The 24,677-nt window shown below is 51.6% G+C and overlaps 2 protein-coding genes across 2 annotated transcripts in view; one reads left to right on the top strand and one right to left on the bottom strand.

Moving 5' to 3' along the window:
• mtor (mechanistic target of rapamycin kinase) overlaps nucleotides 1–24,677 on the top strand; it is a 72,824-nt gene that overhangs the window by 14,806 nt on the left and 33,341 nt on the right. The window contains exons 21-28 of the mRNA XM_072713367.1: nucleotides 890–1,057; nucleotides 4,388–4,500; nucleotides 5,878–6,040; nucleotides 7,201–7,293; nucleotides 7,648–7,788; nucleotides 9,365–9,507; nucleotides 9,615–9,777; nucleotides 10,407–10,552. Coding sequence (XP_072569468.1) covers nucleotides 890–1,057; nucleotides 4,388–4,500; nucleotides 5,878–6,040; nucleotides 7,201–7,293; nucleotides 7,648–7,788; nucleotides 9,365–9,507; nucleotides 9,615–9,777; nucleotides 10,407–10,552 — 1,130 coding nt within the window. The remainder of the gene's footprint in view (nucleotides 1–889; nucleotides 1,058–4,387; nucleotides 4,501–5,877; nucleotides 6,041–7,200; nucleotides 7,294–7,647; nucleotides 7,789–9,364; nucleotides 9,508–9,614; nucleotides 9,778–10,406; nucleotides 10,553–24,677) is intronic.
• On the bottom strand, nucleotides 16,038–20,923 carry angptl7 (angiopoietin-like 7). The gene is made up of 5 exons (XM_023793435.2): nucleotides 20,311–20,923; nucleotides 17,732–17,832; nucleotides 17,296–17,490; nucleotides 17,010–17,208; nucleotides 16,038–16,830 (listed from the first exon to the last, which is right to left on the bottom strand). The coding sequence occupies exons 1-5, from the start codon at nucleotides 20,675–20,677 to the stop codon at nucleotides 16,661–16,663; spliced, it is 1,032 nt and encodes a 343-aa protein (XP_023649203.1). The 5' UTR covers nucleotides 20,678–20,923; the 3' UTR covers nucleotides 16,038–16,660.

Here is a 24,677-nt window from a genome sequence, read left to right as displayed (position 1 = left end):
GTGCAGTCGAGCGCGGAGAGGAAATGTGAGGAAACGTGAGACTCCAAGAGCGAGACAAAGGGCCCTTTGTTTTGCTGTCTGTCTGCCATGCTGCTACAGATGGGAGCAGGAACGGCCATCGGAGACGGCAGGCATATAAAATACCCCTGGCTGCTGTCCCTCGCCGAGCCGTCCCCGTCCCAGAGTGGGAAAGCAGAGACGGGCAAGCTGGCCAGCGGGCCGATCGACCCAGAGAGCCCCCATGGCTGCTGACAGCAGGCGTGCCCAGAGACTGAGTGGGAGGTTCCTCTCTGTGTGCTCATGTTACACTTCGCTTTACTGTCAGGCCTTCGTCAGGTGCTCCTTCAAGGTCACTGCGAGATCTGGCTGTGACCCATCTCATCCAGGGTTATGTTTAGGTTGCTCAACTTACAGAATCTTAGTTTGATCCCTGTAATTCCCTGTTTTTTTATGGTGGGCATGATTTAAGTTGAGTAGCCTGTATGCCTGAGCTGACCTGTGCTGTTTTCATGGCGACGCGCTCTGTTCCACCTCTGTGGTGTTGGGTAGTGTTGGCTGATATCAGTACTGAGCCCCTCTTCCTGTATTGGTGCTGTGGCCGGGCGGCGTGATGTTGACTGGGCATTAAAGGCGGCTTTCCGGAAGCCCCACTCCCCTCTTGACCATTTGCCCTTTGTTCCTCTCCATGCGCAGTGGTGTAAACCTCAAAGAATGACTGTGAATCAAGCCTCAGTATGAAGCGTTTTGCCAGTGAGCCTCATTTCCTCTCAGAACCGCAACCAGCCCTGTGTTTGTGATAGAGCAGAATGAACACGGGCCTCTGGTTTCCCCAAATGCGCTGCTGGGTTTGGCACATTTCCTCGGCTCACTGACTTGCCTTTGATTGCAGGAATACTGGACACCCAACAACCCCATGCAGAACACCATCATCCTGCTGATCGAGCAGATCGTGGTGGCTCTGGGTGGGGAGTTCAAGCTCTACCTGCCTCAGCTCATCCCCCACATGCTGCGGGTCTTCATGCATGACAGCAGCGCCGGACGCAGCGTCACTATCAAGGTAAGAGGTGATGCGGCTGTAAGCTTGGCCAGGCTTCCTCGAGGTCGGTCTGGGACTGTCCGGACCTTGGGGACCCCCCAGACAGTCCACATTTTTACTTCCTCTCAGTGGACTGGAGCAAAAATGTCTCCTGTCTGGGTGGGAGCTGGAAGGGAGCAAAAAGGATCAGGACACTGACCAGGTTGTTTTGTTCCAGCCCCCTGAAAAACCTCCTCATTCTTATAAGTTTTTTTTTTGGTTTGTTAACTCGCAACCAAGCTGGTTGCAGTACTGCCCTCTGATTGGTCAAAATGCATTGAGATTCCAGTGTTCTGCACATGGATTTTCTGAAGAAAAAAGGGCATATTCTGTATATTATTCATTATTAATAGTATCGCGCATTGCAATGTATTGATGCAGAACTTGAAAATTTCCAACCTCTTACTTAAAACAGTTGAAGAGAATGGATTTGTAATTTATGCAAGCTAATGCTAATTCCCCAGCATTTGATGCTAACATGACACTGTGATTCTCACATATAAGTTAGTGGAAATTAGCACATAGTAAATCATGATGTACACCATTTTTGGGCAAGCGAACACCACACAAACCATATTGTCTAGGTTTACTACAGGGGTTGCATTGTTGTTTAGCGAGAATTGGTGTTAATGATTCTGCTGACAGCAAAAGAAAAAATCAGTTTTCTTTGTTTGCTATTTAACTTCGGATTTTCGATCAATACTATTACCTAAATATCCCACGTCTGAAATATCATTTTATATTTCCATCAGTTCAAATGTAAAATGAGCCTTATATAGTGAAAAGAAACTGGATCAGGTTGGGTCAAGACAATGTTGTGAGATAAAGTGGTGCCCATTAGGCACTGTCATAAAATTCCATAAATTCTATTGCTGTTTTAGTTACAAATCAGACATGCACACTCAACTCTTTCACAAAGCAAAGTTCACCTGCCAGTCGCAGCTTCTCTGCTCTCTGTACGTGGCACCAGTGCCGGATCTGTCAGAATGGCGGACAGGCTTCGTGGCACCAAGGTTCTGAAGCTGTGCTTTGGCAGAGTGTGGGCCAGCTTTTCAAGGTGCTTTAAATCCAGATAGTCTGCCCCTTGGCTCTATTGTAATGATTTAGTGCAAAGTGTCTTTATTGGGAACACATGTCTTTGCTTTAACCTAAAACAAACACTGAAGCATTTTCAGTTTAAAATGGTGAGCAGATTTGATACCGATAATTGGGGTTCAAGGTAAAACTCGTCCCTCACATGCCCACCTCAGCAGCAGCGACCTGGAACAGGTCCGAGACGACTTTCACTCGGCGAAACATGACAACACTCATGCGGTGATCAAAAAAAAGCTCCCCGTCCAACATTCTTTGGAGCAGAGGCTTCTGGGAGATGCTGCGAAAGATTAGAGCAGTGAAAGTCGCTTGCCTTTGGTAACCATGGACAGGAGACCCTCTTTAACGTCTGTATTACTGGAAATACGACCATGTCCATGTCCAGGACCCGAATCCCGTTTTTCCGATTAGAAACAGAAACGACCTTCCAGTGCATTTATTTTCCTTGCTGTCTGACTGTGTGTCTGCTCTTCCCATGTGGAATTGCTATTCATTATAGTGCCTCATAAAAAAACGTGAAGTAATAACTAATAATTTGGACATTTTTTTAAGCCCTTATTTGTCTGCAAGGATTAAGATGTCCAAACTCATCTCATCCATAAATTCTGGGATTGCCAGCCGGTGTTTGGACCCAGGTGGCCTCATAAAAAAGAGGGAAAATTTTGGCTTTGCGCTTCAAAAGAGAGGAGCAGAGCTGTCATTTGGCAGGGGGGGGGGGTGGGTGCTTCAAAGAGGTGTCTGAATTCTGCTGTTATGGTCTGATCATAGTGTCATGTGTTTGTGCCTGTATTTCACACATCCCGTGTAACGTGTTAAGCTGCCCCCCCTCCCCCCCCCCCCCAAAAAAAAAAGAAATTGGATGCCCAAAAGGGAAAAAACAACTCAGTCTCTGGTGTTTAACAAGATGTTCAGGTGAAGTGCGACCAGCAGGAAACTCCGGCTCCGTAACCCCAAGGTTCTGATCCCAAGCGAGTCCTGCTGTCACCTGTAACTCTCAGCCCATGTGTGGTGTCCTTGGCAATGGCTCTGTCTGTCACCTTAAGGAAATACTAGCAGTGCACGCTCTGCTGGTTTGGGGGGCTTTTACAATGTGGGGTAGGGGAGCTTGACTGTTTCTCCATGGTGAGAATCTCACCTTCCCATCTTCCCAGTGGTGAGCGTATCCTTGGGGCCTCAGGGTGCACTATGGGTGACAGACTAGAGTGGAGGGCTCAGATGGGGTAAAGGTGCCCCTGCTTCCTCAGGGGCCTGAGCTCCTTCGGTGGTGAAGCGGCATCTCTCTATCTGTCTGCCTCTGCCTGCCTGCCTATCTGTCTGCCTCTGCCTGCCTGCCTATCTGTCTGCCTCTGCCTACCTGCCTGCCTGTCTCTCTGCCTGCCTGCCTGTCTGTCTCTCTGCCTGCCTGCCTGTCTGTCTCTCTGCCTGCCTGCCTGTCTGTCTCTCTCTGCCTGCCTGTCTGTCTCTCTCTGCCTGCCTGCCTGTCTGTCTGTCTCTCTGCCTGCCTGCCTGTCTGTCTGTCTCTCTGCCTGCCTGCCTGGCTGTCTGCCTGCCTGCCTGTCTGTCTGTTTCTCTGCCTCTGCCTGCCTGTCTCTCTGCCTCTGTCTGTCCCTCTGCCTGCCTGTCTCTCTGCCTGCCTGCCTGCCTGCCTGTCTGTCTCTCTTCCTCTGTGTGTCCCTCTGCCTGCCTGTCTCTCTGCCTCTGCCTGCCTGCCTGTCTCTCTGCCTCTGCCTGTCTGTCTCTCTGCCTGCCTGTCTGTCTGTCTCTCTGCCTGCCTGCCTGTCTGTCTGTCTCTCTGCCTGCCTGCCTGCCTGTCTGTCTCTCTGCCTGCCTGCCTGTCTGTCTCTCTCTGCCTGCCTGCCTGTCTGTCTGTCTCTCTGCCTCTGCCTGCCTGTCTCTCTGCCTCTGTCTGTCCCTCTGCCTGCCTGTCTCTCTGCCTCTGTCTGTCCCTCTGCCTGCCTGTCTCTGTCTCTCTGCCTGCCAGCCAGTCTGTCTGCCTCTCTGCCTGCCTGCCTGTCTGTCTCTCTTCCTCTGTGTGTCCCTCTGCCTGCCTGCCTGTCTCTCTGCCTCTGCCTGCCTGCCTGTCTGCCTGCCTGTCTGTCTCTCTGCCTGCCTGTCAGTCTGTGTCAGTCAGTCATCATTACTTAACAAAATAAAAATGGAGCCCGCCAGAGAGGTATCTGTGCAGTTCAGTTACCTCTCACCAAATCCCCACCCCCCCAGCTCCTGAACGCCATCCAGCTGTTTGGTGCTAATCTGGACGACTACCTCCACCTGCTGCTGCCGCCCATCGTGAAGCTGTTTGATGCCACAGACGTGCCCCTGCAGGCGCGCCGGTCAGTACTGGGGGCCGCCCATGTATCGGGGGGGCTGAGACTTGTGGCAGTTGTTATGAGTGTGTATGTGGTGCTTGTGATTGCCTAAATCCCCCGTACACCACTTCTGTTTGCCCTTTTCTTTCCAGTTCCAGATGCACCAGCACCTCTGGTATGAAGAGTAAATCATTCTGGACAAGGGTTATTTTTAGGAAAACTTCATGACTGAGGTCATTGTGCTGAGTGCTCTGCAATTATGTGCACACTGAACCGGAAATGTTTCCGATTGTGCAAGGTGGTTACTTCAGTTTTTGTACGAGTTTAGCTAATATTTTTCTAAAGGTATTGTATTGAAATGGAAGGAGGATGTCCGACCGCGACTGTGCTGAAGGGTCGGGCCACATCAGACTCAACTGAGCCCTTTTGGAGTATTTTTTTTAGGATGAATTTGTTTACCGTTGTTTGCCACGTGAGCGGAGTCCTGTGTGTTTGGGGATAACAGTGCTTTAGGACCAGCCTATGAAAGGCCAGGTGCGGACACACACACACACACACTTTCCACTCATTTCAATGGGAAAAATGCTAACGCTAACTATGACAACCTTAACCCCTACCCTGCCCTAACCATAACCATAATTAACCTAACAAAATACAAGAGTTTTTGCATTTTTAGTTTTTTCATAGAAGTCACCGATTTTTATAAAATAGTTTTCCCTTATGAGGACCAGGAAACCGGTCCCCATACACACACACACACACACACACCGTACATCATGTGCACAACATTCAGAGGCGGCCTCGCCCCCAAGTCGCCCCTCACACTGGGGGCTCTGCCAAGGACATACCTCTCACCTGTCTGTTTTTTCGTTCCCTGGCACTGCAGAACGACTCGCAGCGGCAGCCATTTCATGCTTAGTTTAGACAAGTGCTCATTTTTCAGCTGTGATGCATGCGTGTTGGGGGGGCAACAGCACCTGGGCTCCCATGAGTGTGAGCCCCTCCCCCTCAACGGGGGGTCCTTTCCCATCACCCAGGGCACCCCAAGGCCTTCCTGCATCTCGCACCTTCGCATAACCCTGTGCGCTTCCTCCACCAGGAGGTCATGTGACCTGCTGACTGCATCCCACCCAAGTCTGAATGCCTGAGAATTTTAAGCATGTGGGGAATGTATTAAGTTTAACGTTTTGCAGTGATCCTGAAATCTTGCTATCTGCGATGGGTTTAAAACTTGTTTAGTGTCTTTTGGAGAAAGCAGAGTCTCAGGTTGACAATATAACTTTTATTAAAAGCTTCTCAGTACAAAGTGATCTTCCAGTGTTTGGAGGGAGGTATCTCTGCTCACTGTGTCCGTCACTGTGCCCCCTGTGTCTGTGCCTCATTGCCGTCCTCAAATGGCAGGGTTGCCTTGGAGACCTTGGACCGGCTGACGGAGTCTTTGGACTTCACGGACTACGCCTCCAGGATCATCCACCCCATCGTGCGCACGCTGGACAGCACGCCGGAGCTGCGCATCACTTCCATGGATACCCTGTCTTCCCTGGTCTTTCAGCTTGGCAAGAAGGTGCCCGTCCTCTTTGTTCATATCTCAGTCAGCTGGTACTTCCTTGGCAACCTAAATAGGTGAATACAAAGCAGCCTTCAGTCATGATTTGCAGTCATTTGGTAACAAGTTCCTTATACACTACACCCCCTGCTGGGTGGACTTGGTGTAGCGGTTGTCACACGGTGGTGAATCATGGCCCCAGTGCCGGTGGCACTCTGAGACTAATCCCAGTGGCTTTGTTAGGCTATCCAGAGGTGGGTGGTCTGGACTGGAATCCCGGTCAGCTTTTCTCATGGTTCTTGATTGTTCTGTTTCAAAGAGTAAGCGCTGTTTAGGGAGAAGCAGTGACGCCATGCTAGTCAGCCAAGCTAAGCCAGAGCTTGTTAGCTCCGTTTATCGCGCAAGTGTTGGCTGGTTTTATCCACTGTGATGTTTACTGTTCCATGCTGATACGGATGGAGATCTTACTGAGTCCACTTTGCTTGACAGGAGCAGCTGGCATTTTAGACAGACGTGCTGGCAGATGTCCGGTTCTTTAATCACCAGACTTACTGCTGCCCAGAACCCTGTGCTGATCTTTAGCTCTGTTGTCACGTAGTTTCGGGGTCTCTGGTACTGAGCCCTGGCCAGTGCACAGAACCTGGGCATCAGCATACAGCAGCTCTGGTCCCTGCTAATGGACGACAGAAAGTGGAGGAAAGACTGAAAGGCTGGATTAAGCATTGGGCCTGTAAGCTGGCACCCCCCCCCCCCACAATGTGCAACATGTGTTAGTAGATACGGTATGAAATGGGCACTGTGCCCCCCCCCCCCCACTCCATCTCCCTCCAGTAGCCCAGTTATGAGGCTGGAAACGCTCATCAGAACAGCTTTGTGGTGATGTCATCGCAGCAGGACCCATGGCCCGTGAGAAAGCATGGGGGGGGGCAGGCAGCGCGTATAATGAGGGCTGAGGTTGTCCAGGCCGCTGGTTCCCATTATGCAGACATGGCGGCTGCTGCCTCCGTTCTGTGAGCGGCTGCCCTGAGGCCGTCCTGCCTCCACATGTCTCCCGGACTCATAAAATCCCTTTGTGGGACCTTGCCGCTCCCAGTAAAACGACCTTAATGCTCTGTTTGTGCAGCTCTGTGCAGAAGGGCAGCTCAAAAGCAAACCTTGGCTCTGCGCTTGTCTTTCAGTACCAGATCTTCATCCCCATGGTGAACAAAGTCATGCTGAAACACAGGATCAACCACCAGCGCTACGACGTCCTCATCTGCCGCATCGTCAAGGTCAGCTCCTGCCTTGCCCCCCCAGGCCCGACCCAGGAAGCCTGTCTTTTGGAAGTCGCTGGCAAACTTCAAAGTTCTGCTCTCTAGGTGGAAGCTGGCCTGCCGTGTGCAGGTGTGAGGTTTACCCGCAGGCCATCGCCGCCGGCTCTCTGTCCGTCACGATCCCCAGGACACATTCCTCAGTTATGACCTCACTCTTTCCGCTCCTGCTCGCAGCTCCCATTTCAGCTGCCCGAGCTGCAACCCGATGCCCCTGCGCAGTGCACCTTCGCGTTCCCTGCTAGCAGTGCCAGTGCTCTCCAGTCTCCCAGACACACTCTGTCCGCCTGACCCCCGCTTCTCTGCCTGATTCAGGGTTACACGCTGGCAGAGGAGGAGGAAGACCCCCTGATCTTCCGGCAGCTGCGGAGTAGCCAGGGTGACACACTGGGCACCGGCCCTGTGGAACCAGGGCCCATGAAGAAGCTGCACGTCAGCACCTCGGCCCTGCAGAAGGTCCTCCCTGCACACCGCGCATCGCACACCGCGCATCGCACACCGCGCATCGCACACCGCGCATCGCACACCGCATACGCACACCGCGCATACGCACATGCAGGCCTGCATCGGCCTATGAAGACATATTGCATAGCACTATATATGGCCTCTGTACATAGATGCTTCTTATCCCCTGCGTCAGATATATATCATACACAGTCCTGCGTGTACCAAGTGCAGTTGGCGCTTCCACTGATTCAGCCAACGGCGGATCAGAAAAACCAATTCTATGAAGGTCCAAAAGGCAAACCTTGAATTTTTCATGCACCGAGCTCCACGCCGAATCCCCGCGAATGAGGCGATGTACAGGCGTAGCCTCTGAACGTGTACATACTTTTTTTCTTTTCTTGTCATTACTTAACATTCACATTGTATTAGGTATTAATCTAGAGATGATTTGAAGTGTACAGGAGGATGTGCGTAGGTTATGCAGATACTATGCCACTTCACACATGGGACCAGGGGTTCTGGTCCTGGTCCGCGGAAACAGAGGGGCGGCCTTAGTCATACATATTGGTTCATTAGAAGGGCTGCAGTCCAGTAGAAACCCGGTATCAGGTCCAAACATTTAAATATCAGAGGTGTTTATTGCACCTCAATCTTTATTTTCTGGTGGCGCCTGAAAGGTGCTGTGATATAATATGGCAGAGCCCCCCCCTTGCCAACCCCCCATGCCACGACACCCAAGGGTGGCTGAGCTGGCATGCCATGTGGTCAGGGCGATCTTTCTGTCGGGAGTCCAGGTCTCTGGCTTAAACTCAGGATTCAGTGCAGCTGGGCTGACTAGTCTCTGCATGGATGCTGTAACTAGGCCATCCACTGAGTGCGATTCTATGGGTTTGCATGACATTATGCTCAAGGAAGTCTGCACCTCTCTGGAAAATTATTTACCTGCTTAGCAGTCTAATGAGAAACCTAACATTTTATGACCTCCTTCCTCCTTTTATGGCCTGCGCCTACGGTGTCCAGCTCTGAACCTGATCTCATGGCTGCTGGGGACTCGATTTTTCCTTCCCAGCTCGGCTCCGCTTTACGTTTTAGCAGGAGCATCGTTCCATTTTCCCAGGCCTCTGTTCTCCTTTCTCGGGCTTCCTGCTTTCGGGGAGAGGTCTTACTCCTCACTTCAGCCGGAGTCTGATGCTGGCTCCGCTCTCAGAGGCATTCGCATAAAATCTGAGCGTGCCGCTGTTTAGAAAACCAAAGGAAACCCATCAATAAGGCAGGCAGTCCTGCCAGGCTGCTGTAGCTCTTAGTATTAATTCTTGACCTGCACTTCCCATTAAGGTGTGTGTTAGATGTATAATTTTCTTGTTGTGGTCAATAATACAGTGGAACATTGTTGCCTTTTTAAGTGATGATAATGTATATAATTAGCATGACTGACCTCAGGATTCCCAGCACGATAGTAAATAGTTTGCTGCGTTTTGTTCGTCTGGTTTGTTATGAGGTCGCCCTCATTCTTGGCTGTCTGTCTCCCCTCCCCTCTTCCCTGCTGTCCTCTTTGGGGCGGGGGCGGTCGTCATGGCGCTGGCAGGCCTGGGGCGCAGCCCGGAAGGTATCCAAGGACGACTGGCTGGAGTGGCTGCGGCGGCTGAGCGTGGTGCTGCTGAAGGAGTCGTCCTCCCCAGCCCTGCGCTCCTGTTGGTCCCTGGCGCAGACCTATATCCCGCTGGCCAGGTGCTCCTCCCTCGGGGCCCCCCCACTCCCAAGCAGTGTGGCCCAATAGCCAGCAGGCAGCACACATGATGGTCACATCTCCTGAACCCCCTTCCTCCTCCTCCCAGGGACTTGTTCAATGCCGCCTTCCTGTCCTGCTGGTCGGAGCTGAGCGAGGACCAGCAGGATGAGCTGATCCGCAGCATCGAGCTGGCTCTCACCTCGCAGGACATCGCCGAGGTCACGCAGACCCTGCTCAACCTGGCCGAGTTTATGGAGCACAGTGACAAGGTGTGGCCACTCTTACACGTACACACGTTCACACTTGCTGCACCCGGGCTCCGTTTCTCACGCCTCTGTATCTTTTCCCCGAATCCTCACACTCTGCCCTGTCAGTCGCTTTCTGCGGAGACGTAATGGAACATGGAGCGGCAATGATGTCACTTCCCAGCCATTATTTACAGTTTTATTTGTGTCTGTTGAGGCTTCTGGGTCTTTCCTTCCTTCCAGAGTAGTTTGGTTAATGAGACCTAGTGAGAAGGTCACTGCTGTGGGCATAGCAGGGAAGAGGGTGTTTTCCGTTTGAAGGGTGTTAGGCTAAGGTAGGGAGGCCCTTTCCTAGCTACTGGTCCATATGACCCAAAATCACATGCTTGTGGTGATGGTCGCCAGTTAATGAGCAATAATTCAGCCAGACTCTTAAAGTTTATGACCAGCTGGATCGGGCCACCAGAACAGGGCTTTTTAGCACTGCTATGCTGTAATTGTAGGTCACGGGTTCAGCACTCGTTTTCATTTAGCATGGTCTTCTCGTGTTCTCTGTGCTGAGGAGGTGGTTTTCCACCCTGCAGGGTACAGTCCTGTCTCCCGCCATGTATATCGGGTGCTGTGGTGACACCTCCGCTTTTACCCGTCTGTAGGGTCCCCTCCCCCTGAGAGACGACAACGGCATCGTGCTGCTGGGTGAGCGTGCCGCCAAGTGCCGCGCCTATGCCAAGGCCTTGCACTACAAGGAGCTGGAGTTCCAGAAGGGCCCCTCGCCCCTCATTCTGGAGTCCCTCATCAGGTAGGGGCCCCATCCCAGCATCCGCTTGGCTTTGCCTGTGCTCCTGTCTCCCGGTACGAGGAGGAAGGCCCTGGTCGTGCTCATATGGTCGGGGAGAAGGTGGTGTGGTGATGTTGGAAGATTGGTGAGAAGACTGGTATGTCAGGGTGCAGACTGCCCATCTGAAGTTTGTTTGTGGGCCTAAAGGGTTTTCCTCTGGGCTTTATGGTCCAAAGGTGGCGCGTCTTGCGTCGGAATGCTCTGTGGTTGCTCGAGGCAAAGAGTGAGTTAATCTGCTGAGGTCCCCCTTCTCATAGCAGACTCGCTCTTGGTGCTGGGCCTCTGTTTTAACCGGTTTCTCAATGGGTATGGAGAAGGAATGTCACTTGGAGGCTCTGGAAGACAGCCGCTCGACATGTGATAGCTTGCAAGGACGGATCGGGCCGGTGTCACTTCCTGGAATGGGGATGGAGGAGGCTGTAAACAGTGCCCGAAAGCAGACTCTTTGCGTGAGGACGAGTTTAATGGGATATTTAGGCTGCCAGTTTGCTCTGAAGATCGCATAGCCGTGCAGAGCCACGTTTCCTGCTCGCTGACTTCCTGTTCATCACCCTCCAGCGAGTCCTGCAATCCTTCAGCTCCAGTGAGGCTGTTGACGGTCATCAGGATAATAGTGATAAAATTCTGAACTCAGTCATTTAAAAACAGGTTTTATCCTAAGCAGCCTGCCATTTTGAGTCTGGCTAGAGCAGCGGTCTTCCTGCTTGGGCTGTGCCGTGTCATGAACTCTCCTCTCTGAAACTGCTTTGTACATATTTCCCAGAATGGACCGTAATACTCAGTGATGATGGTAATTCCCTCTGCACGTCAGTGTCTTCCAGCACCGTAAATGAAATGAAGTGGACATATTTGCTATTTCTGAGTACGTACGGCACCGGCTGATGCCAGCCCAGCGGTGACCCATCTGCTGCTTCTGCTAGATTCTCAAGCTGACGTGTTGACTGTCACTCAGGGTGTTAGACAAACACTTAACGTCATGGAGAAGTTTTCCCTTACTGTGGTGTGATTGCCGGCGGCAGTGCTGACATGATATATCGTGCCGCCCCATTAAACGAATTGAATTTCAGTGGCATCTGTTAGTAAAGTATGTGTGAGCGTTTATCAGAGCACGTTCTGATGGACACCCGAGCTTTGATGCTTATGATTCTCACTGCTTAGAATTTGATAACCAACTGTTGCCGCACATCCTGAATTGGGCGTAGCCTGTGAGGTGGCTGACTTTGTGTGTGGGCACAGAGCCCTTCCCTCCACCCTCACCCACCTGCCCTCTCGGCTCGCATGGTCGGGCTCTCCTCGCTGTGGCTGGCCCTATTCTCCAGGCCGCTAATTGCAAGCAACCTCAGCTGCTCGCATGCTCTTTGCACCTGGCTACCTTGTCCTGGGGGTCGGGGAGCCTGTCTTCACTTTGCCGTGGGGTTTAACCAGAGCCGGCCTGGGGCGCTGTGACCCCACCCTGCCCCGCTTCTCCAGGACTTCCTACAACAGCCCGCCCTGTACCGGCTGGGACTGGTCTGTCTGACCATGGCGCTAAAAAGCTCGTGGTGAACTTCTGCCTGAACCACCAGTCAGACAGCTGGCCATTTTATTCATTTATTTTTATTTTTTTTAATAAATAGTGTCTTACATTAAAATAAATAGCCCCCTTAAGGAAATATTTATGTCATGGCTGAAAAACGAATGTGTCATACATCCCGTTACTGCAGGATCATTGAAAAATCAAGGGAAATGATTCCGTTTTTGTGGTCTTTGTTCAAAATGAGCTATTTTTGTAATGGTGTCGTGAGTCATCGGTGCACAGCATACACATATTAAGGTGTTATAGGGTCTGTGGTATCCTGCATTAATCAGGGCCCAATTGAAGGGATTAAGTGTCGCTGAGGAACAGCACCTGGAAGGCCCCCTTCAAAGAACAGCCATATAACCCGCATATCCCCCTATGCATCTCTCTAAGGCTGGAGAGGAGCCGGGCATTGACAACATTAACGTCTCACCTTGGAGCCGCTGCCTGCCATTCAGTCTTACATGGTCACCAGACTCATCGGCAAATGCCTGTCGCTTTTGCACCCGCTGAGCATCATGCTGATACAACTGCATAACGGCACTGAGACCCACTTCTCAGGCTCCTCAAACTTGGTCACACGATGTCTGAATATAAAAAAGCAGCCACTGCATTAGAATACCTGCTGTTTATAAGTCACTTGGGGCTTTAAACCTCTACAGCACCTTCCCCCAAAAAGCAGCCAACATTGCATTCTCTGGTTTCCCAAGCTCGCTGCAGAGCATGGCCGCTTGGCGCAGTGTTTCTGCTTCCTCGTTACCGTTAGTGTTTCCTTCCCCCTCGTTATAGAACAGTCTTCGTCACACTGAGCCCTGCAGCTCCATCTTGTGCTGGATATGGATTTAATTGTGCTGTACATGTGGCATCAGACGGAAACCCAGCTGATTGCTGGCTCACACAAATTCAGAAATGTGTGTCTCCATCCATTTTCACCTGTGTACGGTCCGGAGCCTATCCCGGTACAGGCAGAGAGTAACCAAGGGTGGGGCACCGATCCCTCGCAGGGCTCACACACCATTCACACCACAGCAAATTTGGCAACTTGGCATGTTTTTGGATTCTGGGGGGGGGGGAGACCAGAGGGCCCACAGGAAATCCCACAGCGGCATGGCGAGAACTCGTGTAGCACCGGGGCAGGAACTCGAACCCTGGCCCGTGAGGTGCCAGCACTATGCCCCCCCAAAATGCACCTAACATAAGGAAAACCTAACATAGGCTTATCGGTGAGTGCCAAATTAAAAGTGAGATTAGAGATTGATTAGTTTAAAGACATTAGAGAACTGGAGCGGCGTGAGCTTATGGGGCGTCGCGCTGTCCAGCCTGTATGGTTCATCCACACCAGCCATGAATTATGCCAGATTAAAACTGTACAGTTGACCATCTTGTTTCATTACAGCTGCTTGGGTCATTAGACCTGGTTATGGAACTTTTTCAGACCACAGAAATTAGAAAATGCTCATCGATCAGTTGTAGGTACTGTGATATATTTGAGTATATCAGTAGCGCTTGGGAGTAAACATCAATAGTGTTTGAGAGTCTTTGTGGACAATTACCTGGTAGGTATCAGTGGGTCCATCAAACTTCATCCCTTTCCTTCCACTCCTTAGCTGCCACATGGAGCTGGGTTCAAGCTGATGGTTAACTGACCTTAAAGCCACTAAAAATCCAGGAAAGCGTGTGGATGGGCCGCATCCCAGAGCAGACAGGCCGCCTGCAGCCGTTTCTCACACGGGATGTCATATGAGAGGGCATTCGGGCTGCACAGCTCTTCCTGTATTGCAGAGGGAGCTGTATTATGACAATAATCCCCACAGAATTCTTTAATCGTGTGTTTCACAATCCGCTCCTCCAGGACCCACAAACGGTCCATGATTTTGCTTCCCCCCCCCCCAGGAGCTGGGAGGGAGCAAAAACATGGACCATCCGTAGGTCCCTGGGGAGCGGATTGGAAAACGCTGTTTTAGCGAAACAGGAGTACGGAGATGGCCATGTTAGTGGGGCCGTACTCCAGGTTTACACATCTGTATGGAGATGGCCATGTTGGTGGGGCCGTGCTCCAGGGTTACACATCTGTACGGAGACGGCCATGTTGGTGGGGCCGTGCTCCAGGGTTACACATCTGTGTCTGTCTGCTTCACTTACCTTCTCTAATGTGGGCTGGAGACCCCTGACTACACCCCCAGCACTGAAAGATGGTGTAGCTTTAAGGCAACATTTTTATTCCTGTCAAGGGTGCAGAACGCAGGTTGCGGGACGTAGGATCGTAGCTGGTTTGTGATGTCTAGGATGGGTCTGTGGCAAGTGATGGGCTCGCTTTGGAAGCGATTAGACACGACTCTAAAAGACACCCAGGCTAATTTAGTCTACAGTAAAAGGGATTAGGAGGGAGGCGGGCTGCAGTGAGCTCATCAGGGGGGCCGCTGGGCGTCTTTTTAAACAGACTAATTAAAGGGCCTAATTCTTTAAAAGCTAATATAAAATCCACAGTGATGGCTTCATTTATGTAGCCTTCCAGCGCTAACCGAAAGCTCCATGCCACCTCAGGGTGCCGCCTGCTGGCCCAGCAGGGTGATTCTGGGTCCCGAGCCACCTGTGTAGCTCCCTTGGGTGTTTTTAGGCCTTATCATTCAGACAGAATTCCAGCTGTTTTGTTTGTGTTGCTCGTGTGAGGAGTAAGCAGGTATCGGGGTGAAGCGGCTGAACCACGCCGCTCCGGAGCGTCACGCCGCAGGCCCAGCTCTTAGGCACTGAGAGACCGGCCACCCGTGACGCCTCATGGTTCACATTTGTGCCTTTCTTTTGAGCTCTGCCTCTCTGCTCAGCTTTCCAGGCATTTGGGCCCCGTTTCAGAACCGTCTGTCTGAAACGTAATATCATGCTGTAAAACGGCTCCTTCAGATGCGGCTGACGGGCTTGATCTCAGCGGGCTTGGCACATGGTGTTTCTGCCAGACCTGACCCGGAACGGCCCGTTAAGACGTTGGGGAACAGCCCTTTATGGCCTGTTGGTTAGTTGCTGCTTTGAAGCTCGTTTTAAAGTGACCACAGCAGCTCTTGCATCCTGGCTGTAATTAGCACGGTCGCTTGGGCATCACACGGTAAATCCGGACTGAATCTCTAATCGGCTGCCCTTTTTAGCTGGGTGCCATGGGAGACACGCTGGTGGCTGCCCAGCGGGGCCACGATGAAGTCACGTTAGGACAGGCCCGCTACGTCGGCCCGGCCTGTCCTCGCCACCGACGACATTCCCCTCTTTTCTCACCCTGAAAGCCCTTCGCACGTCTCTGGTTCTCTGCCCTTGTATGGGATCTGGTTCATGGGCTGAGCTCAGCTCAGAGTCTGTTCTTTCCTTCGCACGGGGTGTGAATGAGCCAAAATGAGTGAATTAGTGCTCGTTTCATGTTCTCCCCTCATGGCGCAGGAACAAGCCCACTTTAACGTTTAATTAATGTTGGATGCTTGTTATTTGGTGGATGTTTTTGCATTTTTGTTGGGTCCAGCTGTGATTCAATTGAATGCCCTTCAGGTGTATCTGAAACGTCCCACGGACCGCCGACAAAAGAGGGGCGTGTCCCCACCACAGCCCTGAGCTTGGGGACGCTCTCTGGGCCCCCCTGTTTCCGGGCCCCCCTGGCTGACGGTACCGCCCTCTGTCGTGTGAAGCGGGGGGGTTGCCGTTCACACAGTGCTGCATAGAGACAGCTGGGTCAAGGGTCAGGCGTGAGGCCCTGCTCTTTATTTGCTAGAACTGGGGGTGGGGGGCAGTGAGTGTTGCCGAAGCTTTTGTTCCAATCTGGTTCCTAAACTCACTGAAATGCTTGCTGCTCTGTTAGGATTCAGACCAGACCTCGATAGCACAGCTTGATGCTTATAAGAAACAGACACGTCGTTAAAAATACAAAAGTTTTTATTCAAACAGAATAATACGTTAAAGCTGTACACATTTTACAAATTACACTTTCATTTAGGAAAAAAATATCCAAACTGCAGTGCACACTGGCTGTTTTCTCTTATGGTCATCATCACTGGCTGTCTGATATGGTTCTAGCTAAATTTGTCAGGATGTTTACATTGGCTGTTTGCTGGCTGAGCTCTGCCCTGTAAATCTGGCTGCGCTCATGCCTGGAATTGATAAATAATGCCAGTTGTCTCAAACTGTGGATTGCCAGTGATGCCGCGTTGAAGTGCCCCGTTTGTAAATCTGGCCCTGCTGTGAGATGTCTCCCCCGCTCCCCCCCCGGCCGAAGGCCACAAACATCTGGGCCTGCTGACATGAAGCACATCTGCATGGTTTTCAGTCCGTGTCATTTGACTGCCGAAGACAAACTTTTTGCAAAAGATAAATACATAATAAACTACAATTTACAAAACCACATTACAGAAAAATATGAAAACATGGAAATCTACCCTCCTGAAAGAGTTGTGTGTGATTTATTCATTTATTTTCTCCCTTCCTGTCTAGATTTGCTGTAAATTTTGCCAGAGCGTGTTACAGATGTTTCATGGTTTAGTCTATGGCCGGAAGTTCTGGGGCCTGATCTTCATCTCGACCCTCTTCAGTGAGTAGTTGGGTCCATGCCAGCCATACCAGGTGATGCCATCCGTGCCTGTTCTGTGCTCCCCGTAGCGATAGTACACGCCGTTCAGGTTGGAATCCGTGCAGCAGTTGTACCAGTAGCCCCCTGGTAAGGAGAGAACCGATATGTGGTCCTGATGTGGTTCCCATAGCTACCCATAGGCCGACAATGGTTCTGGTCATTAATGGATGGCTGTTAATCGCCCCGAGGATGCAGAGGTGCATTATCTTAAGGGCGGCAGTGAGGTCATGAGGGGGTGATGACCCAATCCCTCACCATCTTACCTTTGCGCAGCTGGGCACAGTTGTCCACACACTTGTCGTTGTCCTTGTCTTTGGCACTGAAGTTGGTGTTGTTGTGGTACCGCAGAGAGTCCTGTCCAGCGTTGCCGCTGTAGCCGGCGATGTGCAGCCTGTAGCTGTTCAGCTCGTTGCTGAGGGTGAAGTGCTGGTATTGAGCGTACCGGACCTCACCCTCCCAGTCCTGCACACACAGACAGGGTCACTCACTGCTTTTGGTTATTGCAAAGGTGATCCTAGCTGGGATGAAGGGAAGGGAAGGGTTGGCCACCTCCATCTCAATGTGCAGCACGGTGGGCTGGCGGGTCAGCCGGAAGATGTTGTCGTTGCCCAGCCAGAAGTCGCCGCGGATGGCGCCGAAGCCGCGCTTGTACTGCTTCCAGTCGCGGTCGAAGGATGTCAGGCCCACCTTGCGCCTCTGGATAACAGTCCAGCCTCCGCCATTGGTCTCCATGTCGCAGTAAACCTGAAACATGCAGCAGGTCATGGGGGGGGGGGGGTGGCCACGGCTCACATTAATGGAAAACTTCTTGGTATTGCAAGGATACAGTAATACGATACTGTTTGCAGTTTGTGCGTTTGCTTAAAGTATTTATTAGATATTGGGAATGACAACGGGGTTTGTTTTTAAAATTTTGGGCTTCTGATCATAGCCTCCTTGAGCCCCGAGGAGGCCTGCTCGTGGTACTGATTGGACCGGGTCTTACCTCCAGCTCCGGTGTGCCCATGAATTCGTCAGCCGGCAGCTTGTACTGGCCCGAGATCTTGTAGTTCCTGGTGTACAGCGAGGCACAGTCGTAGATGGCCTCTGGAAGAAGAGTCGCGTGTCAGTCATGGCCATGCCAGGGCTCCTCTGTGGGCAGTGGCAGGTGACATCACAAAGGGGGCGGGGCTTATCTTACAGAGAGAAGGGAGCTCTGAAACAGGCTTAGCACCCCCTCTCAGAAGACAGATGTCACAACAGGCCCCAGGGCGTAACTGTTAAAGCCCCCCTAGTCAGCGTGTTCCGGGGGCCTTAATGCACAGCCTCTCCTGCACCCTGGGGATTATAGGTGCTCAGTGCCTCTGGCTTGGCCTCAAATCTTGGGTGTCATCTGAAAGGCAATCTACTTGATTACCGTTTTGTACAGGGGTGTCAAACTCCAGTCCTGGGAGGCCGGAGCCCTGTGTTGCTTAGTTCTTTCCCTGTTCCACCACAAATAATTCAGCTCAAGAGCTGTGTGGTAATTAGCACAAGGAGGTGAATCAGGTGTATTAAATGAGGGGAAACCCAAAAATGTGCAGTGTTCCGACCCCCCAGGACTGGAGTTTGACACCCCTGGTCTAGTATATCTCCCAATGATTCTGTCGTGTCTTTTCACTGCAAATCCATCTGTCCCAGAATGCTCCGCTTTCTTTAAGCTTCCTGAATTTTTCATTTCAGTCAGTAACGCAAATCTTGTCATGGACTGGATATGTTAAAAGATGTTGGTCAAGTGCTGTGTAAGAGTGTGTTTTTTTTTTTAAGGAGGAATTTTATTCTTTTTCCCCTTTTTTAATTTCCATAATTGAGCTCATCTGTGGAAAACCTTGCCATTGTTTCACAATGCTGCAGTATTACCAGCATGACGTCGTTTAGAAACAGCTTGTGTGTATTTGATTAATTATGAGTTTTTCGAGGTTGCCTTTGGAGTGTCGGATCGTAATTCTTTCTATTGCCGTAGCGATCCCCGGACCTTATGCGGCTGCGGCTGCCACATGGGGGAGTGAGGTGAGGTCATCTGTGCTTGGACCAGCTGTCCTGGGGGGGGGCAGGGCCTTTAGAGCTCCTTGCGGTTTCATCTCGCCTAGACCTTCCCTTGAAGCATGGTTCTGTTTTTATTAGTTTAAAGAAACCACTCACCCCGCCCCCCAGTTCACACAATTCGTTCACGTTATCACGAGTGGTTATTTGCTCTCAGCAAACAGATCAGCCCCCCCCCATGTGGTCTGCACATATGTGTAATTAAAGAAATATCATCCGCTGACTCACTGTGTTTCACTAGAGAATTTCTGCGGCTTTACTGAAGGTGGTAAAATATTACATGCCCTGGTTGACTGTAATTCTCAGCCTGATTTTCAACGAGCCAGGTGCTGTAATACGTCTTTCCTCATGCGATGGGAAAACCCCCGATGGTCTGGCGAATGCCACCATCACCGTCCCCGTCTCCAGACACTCCTCTGTCACTCTGTCACTTCTTGCTGGAATACTGCACCTCGGTGGTGATCTATAGTGACCCAAAGTTGCTTGGCACCAGGGAATCTCACTCCGAACAAAGAGCCTGAAACTGCGGGGTTTAACCCCGAACTCCCGCTCGCTGTGCCAGTGAGCTATAGTAATGCCTAAAAGGTATGAGCTGATTCCTGAGATTTTTTTTTAAGGCATCACTAAATGCTGCTGAGCCCTGCTGCTTAATGCAAGTTGCCTGATGTCAAAGTGAACTTTATTGTCATCTCTCCATATACAAGTATACAGAAAGACGAGATGGCGAATGTGGAGATGACTCCACAGAATATACATATAATTGAATTTTTTTGCACATAGTGTAAGTAGACACAGTAGTCAGGAGATACTGAGGAAAAAAAAGACAATGGACAGAACCCTGCCGCTTGGCACACACTGCCTGACGCCATCGCGGTCCTGAGCCCTGCTGCTTAGCGCATGCTGCCTGACGCCATCGCGGTCCTGAGCCCTGACGCCATTGCGGTCCTGAGCCCTGACGCCATTGCGGTCCTGAGCCCTGACGCCATCGCGGTCCTGAGCCCTTACGCCATCGCGGTCCTGAGCCCTTACGCCATCGCGGTCCTGAGCCCTGACGCCATCGCGGTCCTGAGCCCTGCTGCTTAGCGCATGCTACCTGACGCCATCGCGGTCCTGAGCCCTGACGCCATCGCGGTCCTGAGCCCTGACGCCATCGCGGTCCTGAGCCCTGACGCCATCGCGGTCCTGAGCCCTGCTGCTTAGCGCATGCTACCTGACGCCATCGCGGTCCTGAGCCCTGACGCCATCGCGGTCCTGAGCACTGCTGCTTAGCGCATGCTGCCTGACGCCATCGCGGTCCTGAGCCCTGCTGCTTAGCGCATGCTGCCTGACGCCATCGCGGTCCTGAGCCCTGCTGCTTAGCGCATGCTGCCTGACGCCATCGCGGTCCTGAGCCCTGCTGCTTAGCGCATGCTGCCTGACGCCATCGCGGTCCTGAGCCCTGCTGCTTAGCGCATGCTGCCTGACGCCATCGCGGTCCTGAGCTGCGCCCAGCGGCCCCCTTACCTGCACTGGTGTGCGTGACGGCCTGTGCTGTCTGCAGCTGCATGATCTCCACGCGGTTGTTGATCTCTGAGTACTTGCCCTCGGCCTCGGTGACGCGAGCCTCCTGATTCTGGCTGCGGCGTTCCAGCTCCAGCATCTGCCGGGTCAGGCCACGCGCCTCCGTCTCCTGCTTCCGCCACAGTTCCTCCAGCAGGCTGCTGACGTTGGCGAGCTGTACCTTCAGTGCCCGCATGTCCTCACAGCAGGCAGCCTTGGATGTGGGGGCCGCCCTCCTGCGTGGATCCCTCTGGGCGCCGGTGCTCTGTCCCAGCAGCACCAGTGTCACGCCCAGGGTCAGCATGTTCAGCACGGCCGTCTGCCGCATCATCGTTTAGGAGCGTGGAGACGTTTTCGGATTCGGGATCGGGTGGCTTTGAATTTTTCTCTGCGGCCGGGTACGAGTCGCAAGCAGTCTCTCTGGTGGGAGCGCGGTGCCTGTCGATGGCGGTGTGCAGGCCGGCTGAGGGTGCGCTGTCTTTAGGGAGTCTTGCTGTGGATGCAGTGGTGCTCTGACCAGTGCTATTCTCAGTCTTCGTTCCCTTTCTGGTGCTGAAACCTGTCCCGGTGGCATCTTAAATATTTTTACACATGTGCCCTCCCCCTCCCAGTTGGGCTCAAACGTGACTGCTCCCCCCTTTTGGCTTCAGGCCCTCCCACCCCCATTTCTCTCCCTCCCCTCATTCACTCACTCCCTCCCTCTCTCCCTCACTCATTCCCTCCCCCCCAGTCTTCCTGTCAGTCAGACTGTTGGCTGTTCTCTCATGCCATCAGGTGTTTTTAAAGATTTCAATGGGGTGAACTTTGGGGGGGGGGGGGCAATCTAGCTTTACTCTGGCTGTTTAACCCTTTGAAGTCTTCTGCCTCTAGGAAAGAGGTAGGGTAATGTATTAACACTGTACTTGCTGTCTGTGTTTAACCCGTAAAGGACTGTGAAATCACACTAGTCAGTGTTAAAGCTCTGTTTGCTGTGTGTGCAGGCAGGCTGAGCTTATCAGTGAGTGCTTCAAACCTCAGGACTGTGTGCAGACGTCCTCTTAAAAGCCTTTGATTCCTCTGTGCGCATTCCTCCGGTACAGTAGTCACTGAAGGCGTACGGTCGCACTGATAGGCTTCCTAGCCAGCGAGGAACATTTACTGGAAATGTTCTAGAGAAACAGTCTGAACCGACAGCGGACCCTGCTTTCCAAGGCGGTGATTATGTAATGCCAGAACTAGGCAGATGTTCTATCAGGTGATGAGGAGGTGCACGTGGATGGGGAAGGGGACCGGCCTTCTCTGAACCCCCGTGGGGGGGGTTGGGGGGGCATTGCAGCCCGGGACACCCAGCTTTTTATTGGACCTGGGGGTTTTTTTGTTCCATCCTGCAGTGAAGCTGGACAGCTGACAGGTTACGTCTGAGTGCTGTTGGGGTAGAAGCAGGCAGTAACAGTCATTGCTGCTGTGAGTGTTTACTGTGCTCATGAGTAACCCTCTGTTTTCAGTAGTGAGACTCCCCCCCTTTTTTTGTCTAGGGAGCGCTGCCAGTACAGAGCAGTCTTAATTCCTTATGATTTATCAGTTTTCTAGCTTGCTGACATTAAGTAACTTTGGAACAGGTGTGTTGGGACAGGTTCAGTATTAGGAAGTAAAATACTTTTTTAATGGCAAAGAAATGGAATGACTGGATTATTGTCTTCCTCTCCTTAGCTACAGTCTGTGATGTATTCAGGGAAGTTATTTTAGATTAAATCAGTTCTCCATGCTGATTATACTGGAACACTGAACATTGTTTCTCAAACCAGTGCTTGGGGACCCTCAGATACTCCTAATTGGGAGGGAACAAAAATGTGGAGAACCACTGTAATAGATAAGGGAGTGGTAGACTGTTTGGTCCAGTAGGGGGTGCTATAACTGATATGGGTGTTGAAGTCACCGTGCTTGTAGTACCACTGAGCAAGAGACTTGCTGGAGTGACTGACCCCCCCAGGTGACCCCATAGCGCGGACGCTGGTGTGGACAGAAGCCAGCTGGACCCGCAGTGTCTGCCTCCCGCCCTCGGTGCCCCAGACAGCGCCGGCCATAACGTTATGCAAGCATGAAAGAGCCAGGGCCCGATTGTTTCAGCGTGTCGCTTTCGGGCTTTCCGGCGCTGCTGGAAGGGCCCCGCCCGGCTTTGGCGAGGCCCCGTGTGTGGATGGACCTGGCAGTACTCCTCCACACCGAGAGCACGTGGCGTTCCCAGCCGAGCTGGCCTTTCCGTCCTGATGCAATACGCCTGTTTGCCTCTGTGGCTCAGCCTTACCCCCCCCCCCCCCCACACACATGTGTTTGTCTGCAGAGGGACTGCATCCCGGGCCGGGGTCTTCACACCCTCTCTGCCCCCATAGCCTGCTTGTCGCTCCAGTCGACGAGATGGTTTTGTCTGGCATCCAGAATCGGGATCACAGCTGCTGCGTGTGTTTAGCAGCGAACTGCTCGGTATGGATTGGCGCTGAGGGGCCGTGGCTCCCGCTCAGGCTGAGAGCCTTAGTGGTGCTGGTTTCCAGTGTCCCAGAGCCACGCAGACACTGGAAGGGCTGCCACTGCCCTCAGGATGTAGTGACTTGTTAGGTAACATCAGCTTCTGTCTGGTCTGGACGTTTTTTGGTTTTCTGAAGAAGGTTTATGTAACTGGTAAAGGAGAACTTTAATCAGCAGTGCGTGTTCTGGGTGTGATTCCCTGCATTCAGAATCATGCGGCTGCTGGACAGATGCTGAGGAAATGAAATTGTTCTCCCTCTGGTTGATCTCGCCCTGTGTCTGAAGGGGGTAACTAGACCGACGTCCACTGTTGGCACAGCTTTGAGTTCCCAAAAGGACCCTGTTGTTGAACCTCTTTGAATAGTTGGTGAAAATGTTCAAACTCACGACAGTTGAATGATAAGGCGCCTCAACCTTTTGCCCTCATCTGATGGCCTGGGGGCAGCCAGATGAGACCCAGTTGGGGCGAGAAGATCATCCCTGGAGAAGCGGTGATAATAAAGGGCCAATATTAGACCAAAGCAGCTATTAAAATATGGGTATGTACTGTAAATATGTACTGTAATGCTCTTTCTGCAAAGAAGACTGTTTGGTATATGTCATTTTGAGTGTATTAATGATGAGAGCAAATTTTAAGTGTACTGATGAGGGCCTGTGCAGGAGCAGCAGCGAAGAACGGAAAATATCTGTGATCCCGCCATTGTGACCTTGGGCCACTGGTTATTCTAATGAATTTTAACAATATTCACGTCCTCAACAGCAAAAATCCACGTTCAAATTTTTAAGATTTAAGTAGGCAACTGTTAGCCGTCTGACAGCCGTCTGATGGCCCTGAACAGAGAATAAGGGATCTGCCTCTTGGGGGCAGACTTCCGTGAATATATGCCGCCAGCTGAAATGGCTGAAACTAGTCGGCAAGAAACTAGCGAAATGTGTGCAGCACAAGAAAAATACAATGAAATAGTGACTCCGAAACCTGGAAATGTGCCGTCCGGAAACTTCGGGGATTTACATGGCTACCGCCTGTAGGCTGGTCTTCCTGTCCTGTAGGTAGGTAAATAAATAAAAAATGTGTTCTTGTATATATTTGTCTCCTCTTCATTTTCATCTCTGAAGACGGTAGCGGACTAACGGTACGGGCTGCACCTGTCACGGTCAGAGGCACAAGCCGCACTTCTGCTTCTGGGGGGCTTGCAGTCAAATTGATATTCAAATTTTTCTGAGCAATAAATCTTTTGAAAGAATCATGTTGCCTCTATAAAGGGGTTTTCCAGTCCCACTGCAGGGTGGGTCAGGTCAGGTTCCCAGCCCCCCCTCCGCCTGCACTGTTCTCTGTTATATAACATCACTTTTATGCTGACTGCAGCAACTGTGTTTTGTGACTGTTAAGAACACAGTGTACTACCTTAATATTACAGGAAGTTTTTTTTAAAAAAAACAACCTTTGTAAAATGTTTAAGGCTTTTCCTGTCTTTTTACGAATCATTTTTGTGGATAGTACATTCAGATAAGTAAAATCAGATTATTTTTTCAAGTTTTTTTTTTTTTAACTGATGCACTGGGTGACTGTCATTTGTGACTGGGTGACGCACTGGGTGACGTCCCAGTGACGTGTGAGGGGCCTGATTAAGGCTGTGGTCTTTACAAAAGGCAGCCTTATCCACCTTTTTTCTTTAAATCCAGTTTCTTCGTTGGGCATCCTTAGGTGGGTTTCAGTATCTGACAGAGGAGGGGGTCTGAATTGCCCGGGCCTTGTCCTTGGCTGTCACTGGCTACTGAACCCTTCTGCAAAGTGCCAGTTCCAAAGAGAAGGTTTTTGTTTGTCCAGG

This window comes from Paramormyrops kingsleyae, chromosome 6, assembly GCF_048594095.1.
Source record: "Paramormyrops kingsleyae isolate MSU_618 chromosome 6, PKINGS_0.4, whole genome shotgun sequence".
Taxonomy (NCBI): Eukaryota; Metazoa; Chordata; class Actinopteri; order Osteoglossiformes; family Mormyridae; genus Paramormyrops; species Paramormyrops kingsleyae.
The sequence above is the reverse complement of the archived record's forward strand: the minus strand, read 5'-3'. Positions and strand labels throughout refer to the sequence as shown.

Coding starts and splice junctions, on each gene's coding strand:
- angptl7 (XM_023793435.2), bottom strand. CDS start 20,677: ATGATGCGGCAGACGGCCGTGCTGAACATGCTGACCCTGGGCGTGACA. Junction 17,209..17,295: donor TGCTGCACATTGAGATGGAG/GTGGCCAACCCT, acceptor CTGTGTGTGCAG/GACTGGGAGGGTGAGGTCCG. Junction 16,831..17,009: donor CTGTGCCCAGCTGCGCAAAG/GTAAGATGGTGA, acceptor TCTCCTTACCAG/GGGGCTACTGGTACAACTGC.